The sequence below is a fragment of the Chiloscyllium plagiosum genome, unplaced genomic scaffold, assembly GCF_037043375.1.
Source record: "Chiloscyllium plagiosum isolate Xiang-an unplaced genomic scaffold, Cpla_swu_hap1 HiC_scaffold_19, whole genome shotgun sequence".
NCBI classification, from domain to species: Eukaryota; Metazoa; Chordata; class Chondrichthyes; order Orectolobiformes; family Hemiscylliidae; genus Chiloscyllium; species Chiloscyllium plagiosum.
Window position 1 is genome coordinate 66,603,888 of NW_028270157.1, and position 14,797 is coordinate 66,618,684.

Below are 14,797 nucleotides of genomic sequence, written 5' to 3' on the forward strand. Positions count from 1 at the left end.
ACACCCACATCACTCGAATCAATAGCCACTCTGAATGGCTTTGCATAATTAGGTGTGGCTAACACTGGGGCAGTAGTTAACACAGCTTTCATGCCATCGAATGCTTGCTGACATTCCTTTGTCCACTGAAATTCTCTGCACTTCTCCAACATGTCAGTCAGTGGAACAAATCACACTGCTAAAATTCAGTATGAACTTCTGACAAAAAACACTTAGTACCAGGAATTGTAGTACCTCCCTCTTCGTTGATAGTATGGGTAACTCCCTGACAAATTTTGTTTTCACATTCCCTTGGGACCATTTGTCCATCTTCAAATGTGTGGTCTGTGAACTTGGACTAACCAATTTCTCCTTAATTAATTTCAGGGTCCTCTCATCTGATGCCCAAAAGCTAATTCAAATGGATTGATTTTACTTGTTTCATTAGGTACATCTCTAACTGCCAAAAGTACACATGGAATTCCTTTATCCCGATCCTCTGGATAGTCTTGACAGCTAAGCCCTCAACATGAACTTTAAAGTTTGAAATCACTGTTCTAATGTTCTGTGTGATTCTAGATAGTATGTAGTGGATTTGAATTATCTTATTCAAGACTATAATTTCTTTGAATACCTTTGATGTAAACTTTGACCTGTATTCCGATTGTATTGCTGTGGGTAGTCTGTATCTGGTAAAGAATTTGAATAACCTCTTCTACAATTCTTTTAGCTATGATACTGTGCAATGGAATGGCCTCTGGAAATCTAGTAGACACATACATTATGGTCAACAAATACAGATTCCCAATTTTTGTTTTAGTTGGGGGTCCTACGCAATCAATTAAGATTCTTGCAAAAAGATTCCTTAAATGCGGAATGTGTACTAAGGGGACTGGTTTTATCACTGCCTGAGGTTTTCAGATTACCTGACAAGTGTGACACGTCTGGCAAAAGTATATCACATCCTTTTGCAGCCCAGACCAATAAAAATGTTTTTGTATTTTGGTTTGAGCTTTTCTTACTCCTGAATGATCTACTGGTAATTCATGGGCTACCCGCAACAATTCCTTCCTATAACTCATTGGTAATACAATTTGATGAACTTCTGCCTATTTCTCATCCACGTGAATATGTGATGGTCTCCATTCCCTCATCAAGATTAATTTTTAAGATAGTAACATTCTGGGATACATTCTGTTTATGTTATTTGATACAACAGTTTCAGTTGTTCATCTTTTCATTGTAATTTGGTTCATTTCTTGGAACTAAAAACTCTTTGCCCCCCCCCGCCCCCCCAAACCTGTTGTTTTCTCTCAATCATTTGGTCAAACATTGTTTCTGATCATTGAACATTAACATCCTTATCTTTACTCAGTGATTTCTCCTCCTGCTTCAACCTGTTGCTTTGTAACCTTGTTACGAAACAGCCAGGAAAAATCCCAGCATATACTTCCTATAAACACCTCAGTTACCTGATTTTCCACTGGCTTTTCAACCACAGTAGGCAGCATTCCCATGATCCAGCTATATCATTACCAGGGATAAACTGTATTTCCGGAACCAAGAATTTCTCTATCATTCAGAGCAGTGGAGGGATACAGGATAGCCAGAAAGGACCTGAAGAAAGGGATTAGGAGAGCTAAGAGAGGGCATGAAAAATCGTTGGCGGATAGGATCAAGGATAACCCCAAGGCATTTTATGCGTATGTGAGAAATGACGAGAACGAGGTTAGGTCCGATCAAGGACAGTAGTGGGAGACTGTGTATTGAGTCGGAAGAGATAGGAGAGGTCTTGAACAAGTACTTCTCTTCAGTATTTACGAACGAGAGGGACCGTATTGTAGAAGAGGAGAGTGTGAAATGGACTGGTAAGCTAGAAGAGATACCTGTTAGAAAGGAAGATGTGTTGGACATTTTGAACAACTTGAGGATAGACAAGTCCCCCGGGCCTGACGGGATATATCCTAGGATTATGTGGGAAGCAAGAGAGGAAATTGCAGTACCGTTGGCAATGATCTTCTCGTCTTCACTGGCAACGGGGGTGGTACCAGGGGACTGGAGAGTAGCGAATGTTGTGCCCCTGTTCAAAAAAGGGAATAGGGATAACCCCGGGAATTACAGGCCTGTTAGTCTTACTTCTGTGGTAGGCAAAGTAATGGAAAGGGTACTGAGGGATAGGATTTATGAGTATCTGGAAAGACACTGCTTGATTAGGGACAGCCAGCACGGATTTGTGAAGGGTAGGTCTTGCCTTACAAGTCTTATTGAATTCTTCGAGGAGGTGACCAAGCATGTGGATGAGGGAAGAGCAGTGGATGTAGTGTACATGGATTTTAGTAAGGCATTTGATAAGGTTCCCCATGGTAGGCTTATGCGGAAAGTCAGGAGGCATGGGATAGAGGGAAATTTGGCCAATTGGATAGAAAACTGGCTCACCGGTCGAAGGCAGAGAGTGGTGGTAGATGGTAAATATTCAGCCTGGAGCCCAGTTACAAGTGGAGTTCCGCAGGGATCAGTTCTGGGTCCTCTGCTGTTTGTAATTTTTATTAATGACTTGGATGAGGGAGTCGAAGGGTGGGTCAGTAAATTTGCAGATGATACGAAGATAGGTGGAGTTGTGGACAGTGAGGAGGGCTGTTGTCGGCTGCAGAGGGACTTAGATATGATGCAGAGCTGGGCTGAGGAGTGGCAGATGGAGTTCAACCCTGCCAAGTGTGAGGTTGTCCATTTTGGAAGAACAAATAAGAATGCGGAATACAGGGTTAATGGTAGGGTTCTTAGTCAGGTGGAGGAACAGAGGGATCTTGGGGTCTATGTACATAGATCTTTGAAGGTTGCCACTCAGGTGGATAGAGTTTGTAAGAAGGCCTATGGAGTATTATCGTTCATTAGCAGAGGGATTGAATTCAAGAGTCGTGAAGTGATGTTGCAGCTGTACAGGACTTTGGTTAGGCCACAGTTGGAGTACTGTGTGCAGTTCTGGTCGCCTCACTATAGGAAAGATGTGGAAGCTTTGGAGAGGGTGCAGAGAAGATTTACCAGGATGTTGCCTGGAATGGAGAGGAAGTCGTACGAGGATAGGTTGAGAGTTCTCGGCCTTTTCTCGTTGGAACGGCGAAGGATGAGGGGTGACTTGATAGAGGTTTATAAGATGATCAGAGGAATAGATAGAGTAGACAGTCAGAAACTTTTTCCCCGGGTACAACAGAGTGTTACAAGGGGACATAAATTTAAGGTGAAGGGTGGAAGGTATAGGGGAGATGTCAGGGGTGGGTTCTTTACCCAGAGAGTGGTGGGGGCATGGAATGCGCTGCCCGTGGGAGTGGTGGAGTCGGAATCATTGGCGACCTTTAAGCGGCATTTGGATAGGTACATGGATGGGTACTTAATCTAGGTTAGAAGTTCGGCACAACATCGTGGGCCGAAGGGCCTGTTCTGTGCTGTATTGTTCTATGTTCTATGTTCTATTCCTATGATCACTTCACCACTTTTCCTTAGATTCTTCAACCTCACTTCATATGATGGGACACACTGCTCTTCTCACCATGAATTCCACATACTATTACTTTTTCTGGTAATACTCTTTCCAATCACATATTTCGACACATCTCACCAAAGATTGACTTGCTCCCGTATTTCTTTAAATTTTACTTTCTTTACCTACTCTTCCTGATACACATGAGCTAAGCCTTACCTATGGAGGTAAATTCTTTAAAGAGAGATCTGGCACCTTCTTCTCAACCAACCCCTCATCAGGCTGCATATTCTTTTGCAGCTTTTTGGCTTCCACTGTGGTCTCCTTTACCACTTCAACAAAATTCACTGGCTTCTCCTGTTTTCCCACATCGTCTTCCTAGTGCTTTTTCTAAACCACCAATACTGCAACTTCATGTGGCCTACTTTATTACAATGAAAATATCTCAGCTTTTTTATTTCTCATTCCCCCTCATGGATTTCCTTTTTAATCCTGTGGTTAAATTATCTTTACTATCTTCAATGAGATCTCATCTTCCCTTACCAGCTGAGGATTTCTCTTTTCCCCAATTTCTATCCCTCACAGATTGAACTGATGTCGAAAGCCAAACTTTGATTTATGAACCAACTCAATCGTCTGCTATTTCTACTGCTAATCTTGCAGTCTTAACTCTCTGCTTTTCCACACGAGTTCTCAGTACTTCAGGAAGTGAATTTTTGAACTCCTCCAAAAATAATTAAGAGGATCACGTGTTTGATCTACTTTCAATGCTATTTTTTCAATTACTTTGTTTGATCTTTTCAAATTCAATGCATAGTTAACCAGGTTCCCTCCTTAGATTCCTGATATGTTATCTGTAGGCCTCTGGTGCTAGCTTATATATACTCAAGATGGTATTCCTCATCTCATCATCTCTCGCTCTACCTACCAACTTTGTTTGGATCAACAATACCCACATGGTCACTGGTCATTTCATTTATCCAGCCACTTTCTCAAATGAAATGAAATGAAAAAGGCATTCACATCCTTCTCATCAAACCATGGAAACTTTGGACATATTTTAACAGATTTCCACCAGACCATTGGCTACGATGTGATTGTTCTCCATTACTGTCCTCATCACTACTCCTACCTTTCACCTCTATTTCCACCATGTTAAGTCAACTTTGGAGTGTTCAGTTTCAACTTCTGAAGTTCAAAAACTCTCTCCTTCTCCCTTTCTTCCCGTAGGGTCAGCCCTTCCTTAGCTTTTCCCACAGTGTTTAATTGTAATTCAAACTGTTTCATTTCCTTCTGTCATCCTTTTTGTTCTGCCAGGGCTGTTCTATAATTTTCATTTTCCCTTCCCATTGCTTCTAATTGAAGCTGCTTCATTTGCAATTGAATTTTGGCAATTTTCAATGATTCTAATTGCATTCCTGGCAATTGTAAATGTGGAGCTATTGCTGCAATTAGTTCCCCTTTCCTCACAGACACAGGCAACTCCAGCTTCAACTTGTTTGCCAATTCCGAAGGCGTTGCCTTACTCACTTTCTGTAAAACACCAGAAGTGATTTCTTCCACCCTCAGGAAACTCTTAGAGACTGAAAGATTCATTATTATACAAGGCACACCCTGTTTAAACACACACAAATTCAACACACGAAATGAAAAACAGCAACACTCACCCCTCACTGCCTTTGAGTCCAATAATCCCAAACAGAACCTGGAATTAGAGATTTTAATCCCGACAAAAGCCTCCAGTTTGTTAAAAACCAGACCAAGTTCCCCCAAAACATGTGAAGAAGGTTGCCTAGAGGCTAACTTTTTCTTATTTTAAAGGCAAGTGACAGGCGTTGCATTCTGGATATAATTCAATGGTCAAATTATCAGGCTCGAAGCAAAACATGCTTTATTTCACAGATGCTGGCAGACCCAATGGGGTTTTCCAGCAATTTCTGACTTTGTTTCTGATTCCCAGCATCTGCAATTCTTTATTTTTCAATAATTTTAGAACCTTCTTCCATATCCTTTATCCACCCTTACACCTTGTCATCACATGAGGTGCTTTCAGCACAGCCAACCCATTTTCAGCTACTTATGGTCCCCATGATCAGCTTTTCTCCTTATCCATTTGTTTGCCAAAATGTCTTTCGGCCCCTCCGGGCTCCATCTCTACTTATCCCCATCCTTTACACCCATCTAACTTTTGTCTTCAGCATATATACTATCTTTTCCTAGCTACAACTAGTTCTGAAGAAGGGTCACTGGACTCAAAGCCTTAACTCTCCTTTCTCACCACAGATGATTAGATTAGATTAGGTTAGATTATTTACAGTGTGGAAACAGGCCCTTCGGCCCAACAAGTCCACACCGACCCACCGAAGCGCAACCCCACCTATTACCCTACATTTACCCCTTTACCTAACACTATGGGCAATTTAGCATGGCCAATTCACCTGACCTGCACATCTTTGGAGTGTGGGAGGAAACCGGAGCACCCGGAGGAAACCCACGCAGACACGGGGAGAATGTGCAAACTCCACACAGTCAGTCGCCTGAGTCGGGAATTGAACCCACGTCTCTGGCGCTGTGAGGCAGCCGTGCCGCCCATCATGCTGCCAGACCTGCTGAGCTTATCCAGAAATTTGTGTTTTCATTTCAGATTTCTAGTGTCTGCAGGTGTTTATTTTGTTTTATAAAATCTGACAATGTTCTGTTCAGGTGCAATAAATGCTTTCCCTATAATTTTTAATGCCAAGAACGTAGAACTCCCTACCACATGGAAAAGTTGAAGCTGGTAGCATTGATGCATTTAAAAGAGTTAAATAAGTACATGAGAGGCAGGAAATAGACCAATATGTTGAAAAGGTGAAGTAAACTAATTTGGGAAAAGGCTCACTTGAAACATAAACATCAACATGAACCTGTTAGCCAAATGCCTGGTTCCTGGTGCTGTAAACTTTTATTACATAAAAACGTAACTGCCTCACAGCAACATGAGTGGTTAAACAGTTAAACAAACTTGGAATGCAAATAAAATAAGCAAAGCCAGATGAGGTTGAGAGTTCAAGAATGTAGAGGAGAGACCTTCTGTACCTCCCTTGAAACTCTCAAATATTCACTGCAAATTAAGTAAAAACACTAAGTTGACACAAGGATAGATAATATCAAGTACCTAACTTATAAATATTTATCTCAAACTTAGTTTGCTCAGACTCAATCCATTAAACACAAGTTCACTCAAAGGCACCTTCACAAATTCAAGTCTTCAAGTTATTTTCCATAGCCATTGATGACATACTTTCAATTCTTCCGATGATTTTTTAATACTGAATTTTCCAGAAATTAAATATTTGATGTGTTGCCTAACACCTTATCATATGCCTCAGATGTGAAAAAATACCTCTCATATATTGAACTGTTTTAAAGGACAAATGATAGGCTCTATTTATATAGCAGTGAACACAATAAGAAATTCCAAAGGAATTCACAGGAGCATTTTAAAACAAAATGTGAAGTTGGTAAACCTAAGACTTTGGACTTGAAGCCTGGTTGTTATTAGTAATGGAGCACCCATCATTATCAAGTTAAACACATGGTAAACCCTTCTGGATTCCAAACAGGTAATGCATTTCAGCTCAAATCTACTTGAAACATCCCTTATCTTACACAAATGTCCCTGCACCCTCTGTATCAGCAGCAGATTAGTAACCAATGCCATTTGGGCCCACATTCACAAGAAACCAGATCAAAGTGATAAGAAATTGTTTTACATACAAACCTTTAAAGCTAACAACATAGGAGTCTGTGGTTAGGGGATAGACAGTTAGTTATGTAGCCACAGATATAAATCCAGGATGGTAAGATGTCTCATTCATGCCAATGTCAGTAACATCATTGAGCATCTGCATCTCATTTTGAGGGGAGGAGGATGAACAGATAAAGGTAATCTAAAATATCACTATCAACAACATGAGGGAGAAAGATGGGTAAGGCCCTTCAAACAGATCTTGGATGGCTAGGAATGAGGTCAGCAAATGGTCCTGGAAAGGTAGCAATTTCCATGACATGTGCCATTGAGCACTGGAATAGGAAGTTTGAGTAGATAAACATACGTTTGGAGAGATGGAAGAGCTTTAGATTTCTGGGCACCTATACAGGCCAGGATGTGCCCAAACAGAGTCGTGACCAAAGATGTCATAAAACAATTTGATAGTACTGTGGGGGAATGTCTAAATTAACCAGGTACAGGCTGGAATATAAAATGCAGCACTATAATGTAGAAACAAGATGCACAATGGATTGGACAGTTCCCAAAGAAAAATGAGTAAGCATTCAAGTAGGGTAAGACAAAGAGGGAATGCAATAAGTCTGAATTGTGTTTGTAAGTGCACGTATTTAAACACACAGTGTGGTTATTAAGATTGATAAAGGACATAGGAATTTGAAATTGAAAATCAAAGGTTATGAGGTAACAAAATATTGATGAAAGTAATGCTGTTGTTGTTGGTATATATATTTCCCAAGGATACATGATAAAGATACACTTGACTTGATGACATTTATTTGAGTGCACAGCACACAATTTCAAAATGTGTAGATGAAACAAAATTTGAAAAAATTGTGACACGAGGATTGTAATATACATCAAGGTGACAGGCAGGCTGGTGGTATTGGCAGCCATGTGACATATCAAATTTTGTTCAGAGAAATACGAAGTGACACATTTTGGTAGAAAGAATGGAGTGAATCAATATGAAATAGTACAGAGGTATTTGGAAACATATGTACGCAAGTTGCAGCAGGACAGGTTGAGAAAACAGTTAAAAGACACACATAATCTTAGACTTTATGATAAAGATATAGGTATAGATCTTCTGCCAGCAGCAATGCTGGTAACATTTGTGTTGCCTGCAAAGTTTATCCCAACCTGACAATAATGTTTATTTAGCATATTTATTCGGCGGAAATGGGCAATGTGGAAGATTCATGTCAAGAAGTTCATGAAGAATCTTAAATGCTGCCTTGGCCTCTAACTGGAATATTATGTCCAATACTAGGCATCATAATTTAGGAAGGATGTTTAGACTTTAGAAAGGATGCATAAAAGATTTGAAAGAATGATTCCAGGGATTTTGTTAAATATATAGATTAGAGAAGCTGGGGTTGTTCTCCTTGGATAAGGAAAAATTAAGATATGATTTTTTTGAGAGTTTTGGATGGCATATTGGGTGGGATGCTCTTCAGAGGGTCGGTGTTGACCTATTTGGGTGAATGGCTTGTTCCAACTGTAGGGATTCTATGATTCTATGAAAATCACGAGAAGTCCAGACTCCACAATCCCCAAGATTCCCAATTTCCTCAGTGGTCAATAATCTAATTTTGTCAGCTTCAATATACTCAATAACTTAGTATCCCATGGTACTCAGGTAGAAAATTCTAAAAGTTTACAATCTTCAGTGAATAAATTTCTCCCAAGTCCTAAATTACCGACCCCGAATCCTGAGATTTTGATCCTAGTTTTGGAAACTTCAACAAGGGAAAACAAACTTTCAGCATTGGCTACTGTCAAGTCCTCAAATTATTTTATAAGATTCATCTAAATTGGCTCATTTTATTCTATATTCTAGTTCAGTATGACAGAACATGTCCTACTCAATCTCTCCTCTCACCACTAGCTAGTAACCTCATTGCACCTCTTCTAAAAGCAAGATATGCTTCCTCAGGAAAAAAGCATTTCAAACTGCTTTGTGCTCCAGATGTTGCCTCACTAAAACCTCCAAATATTCCTTACTCTTATGTACCCAACATTATGTACAAATGTACCCTATATTCCACAAAGAAGTTTAACAAAGCAATTATTGTTAATTGCCTTGTTAATTGCTTGACGTTACCTGCATACTGATGTTCTGTGCTAGTGTACAGCAAAAAGGCATCCAAATTCTTCTGAATCTTGATATCTATCAGCATTTCACATGTTCTGCCCCCAATATCTCCATGCTCTCGGCACAATCCCTCTCCCCACCCATCCATCCCAGTCCTCTTATGATAAAGGCCAACATACCATTTGTCCTTCTGATTATGTGCTGCACATCTGCTTTCAATGAAGAATGAAGATGGAAATTAGGCACTTCAGACATTAACACTTGTCAATCTCTCTCAATTTAAGGAATTTTCAACACCTCCAATACTTTGACTGTACTAAACACCCTCCACATTATATTCCATCCATCATTTACTTGCTCACTTACTCAGCATGCATTATTTCCATTGAATTATCTTTGCTTTTTAAAAATTTATTCAAGGGATGTGGACTTCACTGGCTAGCAAGCATTTCTTTTTCATCTCTATTTGCCCATTGAGGTTGTGTGGAAAGCTATCTCCTTGAACTGCCTCAATCCATTTGGTGCATGTACACCAACAAGGTGGGGAGAAGTTCCAGGATTTTGACCCAGCAATACCGAAGGAAGACCAACACATACCTAAGTCAGGATGGCAAATGGCAAAAGGGGTTGCAGGTGTTCCAGTTTATCTGCTGGTCTTGTTCTTCTAGATAGTAGTGATTGCAGTTTTGGAAGGGAATCTTGAAGGAACATTGATGAGTTGCTGCACTAAATTGTGCTAATGGTACAAATTGCTGTTAGTGCCAACGGTGGAGGGAGTGATTGCATCCAGATGCTTTGTCCTGGATGGTGTCGAGTTTATTGCTTTGCTTCAGCTACACTCATCAAGGAGAGTGGAGAATATTTCATCACACTCCTAACTTACACCTTGTAGATGGTGGACAGGTTGAAGGGAGTCAAGACTGAACTTTGCTGCAGGTATCCTAGCCTCAAACCTGCTCTTGCAGCCATCATGTGTATTTCAGTTTCTGGTCAATGATAAAGTCCAAGATTTTGATGGTGAGGTATATAATGATGATAATGTCATTGAATGTTGATGGACAATGGTTAGATTCTTTCCTGTTGGAGATGATAAATGCTTGGCATTATGTGGTGGGAATGTTAGTTTCATGTGTCAGCCCAAACCTAGACATTGTCCAAGTCTTGCTATGTTTGAACTGCTTCAGTATCTGAGGAGACATGAATGGTGTTGAGGATTGTTCAATAATCATCAAATATTCCCACTTCTGACTTTATGATTAAGGGAAGATCATTGATGAAGCAGCTAAAGATGGTTGAGCTTAAGACACTACCTTGAGCTACTCCTGCAAAGGTGTCTTGGAGCTAGAATCATCTCTAACGACCATAACCATGTTCTTTTGAGACAGATATGGCTTTAACCAGTAGATTTTTGTCCTGCTGATTCCCATTGACTGTAGTTTTGCTTGGGCTCCTTAATGCTATACTTAGTCAATGGCAGTCACTCTATCTCCTCAACAATGCTGACTTTCAAAAGGGACCATCATACTGCTTGAGAAGATGATGCAGATTAGTTGTAGAAGAATTACTTGCAAGTAACTCACGAATATGAATGGGCCAAGAACTATGGAAACAGATAATTGCAAATGACTGAGATAGATTTGCTTCGAAAGCCATCAACCCATTGTACCTGGATTGTGTCCCGAAGATCTTGTCTTGAGTTCCTCAGCATATATAGGCCTGTTTGAATATACTGGTTCCTGATGGGACTGCTCCTGCTTAATCTCCTGTCCTGGCTGCATATATCCAGTGCTATGGCTGGACAAAAGAATTCAAGAATCAATTTTAAAAGAGTTTCAGCAATGCTACAAGTAAAATTCTTAAAGACATTCTGAAGGGTTTATAATTTATATTATAAAGACTGTTTCAACAAAACTACTCACAGTGCATTGGGGTTTTGCTTGAATATAAGAAAACTGGAGTTCAATTAATAAATTAAAATATTTTCAAACTCCGGGCTGAACAACCATTTGCTTTGTTGTTCAAAACTATGCCTCTAGTGCATGGAGCCATTGAATTTGAAACAGACGTGAGAGATCGGAAGCCATAAAATATTCAGAAAAATTTAGAACATTCCACTTCAACATCATTTTCATGAGCCTGAGGGAGAGTACACCAGGTATTAAAATCTAAAAGTACAGCCACACTTAACGCAGTGTTAAACTCCTTGGCTGAATTGGTCATTGCTCTGCTACTTTGCATGCAATGCTTGCCTTGCAATCAGGAAATTATGCATACAACATGTGGCTTGGAATAGAAATGAGCTTGTAAGCAATGAATGTAGAAGTATCTGCGTTCAAAAATGTACTCTGTTCATTGAAGTTGAACAAATTGTAAATACCTTAGATGGCCTGGTGCTGTTCAGACACTTTTCAGTTAAACTCTGCCTTAGGTTCCTAACAGACTTCTATCCTTACTGTTGGAGTGTCCATCAGGAACAAATACCCAGGGAGGTGTCATAGATCTACTCACAATGGATTCATATTCAAAACCAGCAACATTTTTCAAATAATAACTGCAAAGTCACTGTATTTACATTGTTACTGCATTCACGGTTGCTGCAGAGACATCTACTAACTGAGCACATGTTCTGCCTATTTTGTCTATGTTTATATTGGTGTGATCAGAAGGCAGGATCTAATTGATGACCTAAAGTGACATACATTTAGTTGCTTCTGCTAACCTTCTTCACTCACAATCTGCATACACATGGGCTTTCTAAAACAGATACCTGGAGCTTGTATATAAGCATGATATAGCACAACATTCCTAGGTAAATAGGCACAGCTAGACATGATTCATGTTTATGAAATCCTCAGCAAGTTAATTGAAGCAAAACAATGTAAAAGCAGGTGGAAACAAAAAGTGGTTATCATAACAAATCTTTATCAGAAAGAACCCAATTTGTAGAAATGGAAACAGAAAGTACTGGAGAGACTCAGTAGGTCTGACAATATCTATGGAGAGAGAAGTACAGTTAATGTTTCAAGTACGGTATGACTCTTATTCAAACTTCTACTATTTAAGAGCCAGATTTAACAGAAGGGTTCAGTATTCAGGGGAATCCATACATAAGTGATTCAAAAGAGGTTGAATTATTGTTGAAATTACTTATGCATCAACATCAGATATATTATAGTCCAAAGATGATTTTAGAACATGGAACTTAGAAAGAAAATACAGCACAGAACAGGCCCTTTGGCCCACGATGTTGTGCCGAGGTTTAATCCTAATGTGAAATATAGTAACTTAACCTGCATACCCCTCAACTCATTGCTATCCATGTGCATGTCCAGCAGTCACTTAAATGTCCCAAATGACTCTGATTCCACCATCACAGCTGGCAACGCATTCCATGCATTCACAACTCTCTGCGTAAAGAACCTACCCCTGAAGTCTCCTTTATATCTTCCTCCTAATATCTTCAAACTATGACTCCTCGTATCAGTCAAACCTGCCCTGGGGAAAAGTCTCTAGCTATTGATTCTATCTATTCCACTCATTATCTTGTATACCTCAATTAGATCTCCTCTCTTCCTCCTTCTCTCCAGAGAGACAAGTCCAAGCTTATTCAACCTTTCTACATAAGGCATACCCTCCAGTCCAGGCAGCATCTTGGTAAACCTTCATTGCAATCCAAAGCCTCTGTATCTTTCCTATATTAGGATGACCAGAACTGGACACAATACTCCAAGTGTGGTCTCACCAGGGACTTGTAGAGCTGTAGCAAAACCTCACAGCTCTTAAACTCGATCCCCCTGTTAATGAAAGCCAAATCACCATATGCTTTCTTAACAACCCTATCCACTTGGGTGGCAACTTTGAGGGATCTATGTACTTGCACACCCAGATCCCTCCGTTTCTCCACACTGCCAAGAATCCTGTCTTTAATCCTATATTCAGTATTCGCGCTCGACCTTCCAAAATGCATCACTTCGCATTTTTCCAGGTTGAACTCCATCTGCCATTTCTCAGCCCAGCTCTGCATCCTGTTTATGTCATGCTGCAGCCTGCAGTAGCCCTCTATACTATCGATGACACCTCCAGCCTTTGTGTCATCTGCAAATTTGCTAACCCACCCCTCAACCTCCTCATCCAAGTCATTTATAAAAACTATAAAGAGCAGAGGCCCAAGAACAGAGCCCTGCGGGATCCCAAACAACACTGACCTCCAGGCAGAATACTTTCCATCTACAACCACTAACCTTCTGTCAACCAGCCAATTCTGAATCCAGATAGCCAAATCTCGGGCGACCGACTCAATACAGACATTTACTACAAACCGACCGACTCCCACAGCTACCTAGATTACACCTCCTCTCACCCTGCCCCCTGTAAAAACGCCATCCCATATTCCCAATTCCTTCACCTCCGCCGCATGCAAAACTTGCACCCACAGCTCCCCCCAAGGCCCCAATGGATCCTTCCATATCCGTCGCAAATTCATCTGCACCTCCACACACATCATTTACTCTATCCGCTGGACCCGATGTGGTCTCCTCTACGTTGGGGAGACAGGCTGTCTACTTGCGGAACGTTTCAGGGAACACCTCTGGGTCACCCACGCCAACCAACCCAACCGCCCCGTGGCTGAACACTTTAACTCCCCCTCCCACTCCGCCATAGACATGCAGGTCCTTGGCCTCCTCCATCACCAGACCCTGGCCACACGCGCCTGGAGGAAGAACACCTCATCTTCCACTTAGGAACCCTCCAACCACACGGGATGCATGTAGATTTCTCCAGCTTCCTCATTTCCCCTCTCCCCACCTTATCTCAGTCCCAACCCCCGGATTCAGCACAGCCCTCTTGACCTGCAATCTTCTTCCCGACCTCTCTGCACCCACCCCCTCTCCGGCCTATCACCCTCACTCTCACCTTCTTACACCTATCGTATTCCCAGCACCCCTCCCCCAGATTCCCTCCCCCCTATCTTTTATCTCAGCCCGCTTGACACACCAGCCTCATTCCTGAAGAAGGGCTTATGCCCGAAACGTCGATTCTCCTGCTCCTCGGATGCTGCCTGGCCTGCTGTGTTTTTCCAGCACCACACTTTTCAACTCTGGTTTCCAGCATCTGCAGTCCTCATTTTCTCCTAGCCAAATCTCCTTGTATCCCATACTTCCTGATGTTATGAATGAACCTACCATGGGGAATCTTATCAAATGCCTTGCTGAGGTCCATATACATCACATCCACTGCTCGACCTTCGTCGACCTGTCTTGTCACCTCTTCAAAGAACTCAATAAGATTTGATCTGCCCCTCACAAAGCCATGTTGACTGCGTTTAATCACACGATGCTTTGCCAAATAGTCATAAATCCTATCCCTCAGAATTCTTTCCAAAACTTTGCTGACCACAGACACAAGACTGACTGGTCTGTAATTGCCAGGGATTTCCCTATTAACCTGCTTGAAAAAAGGAACAACATTTGCCTTT

General features: G+C 41.1%; 1 protein-coding gene across 2 annotated transcripts in view; it reads right to left on the minus strand.

Moving 5' to 3' along the window:
• Positions 1-14,797, minus strand: part of LOC122559476 (UPF0606 protein KIAA1549) — a 243,007-nt gene that overhangs the window by 17,198 nt on the left and 211,012 nt on the right. For both annotated transcript variants that reach the window (XM_087997506.1, XM_043708965.2), the window contains one exon: positions 10,988-11,115. In XM_087997506.1, coding sequence (XP_087853632.1) covers positions 10,988-11,115 — 128 coding nt within the window. The remainder of the gene's footprint in view (positions 1-10,987; positions 11,116-14,797) is intronic.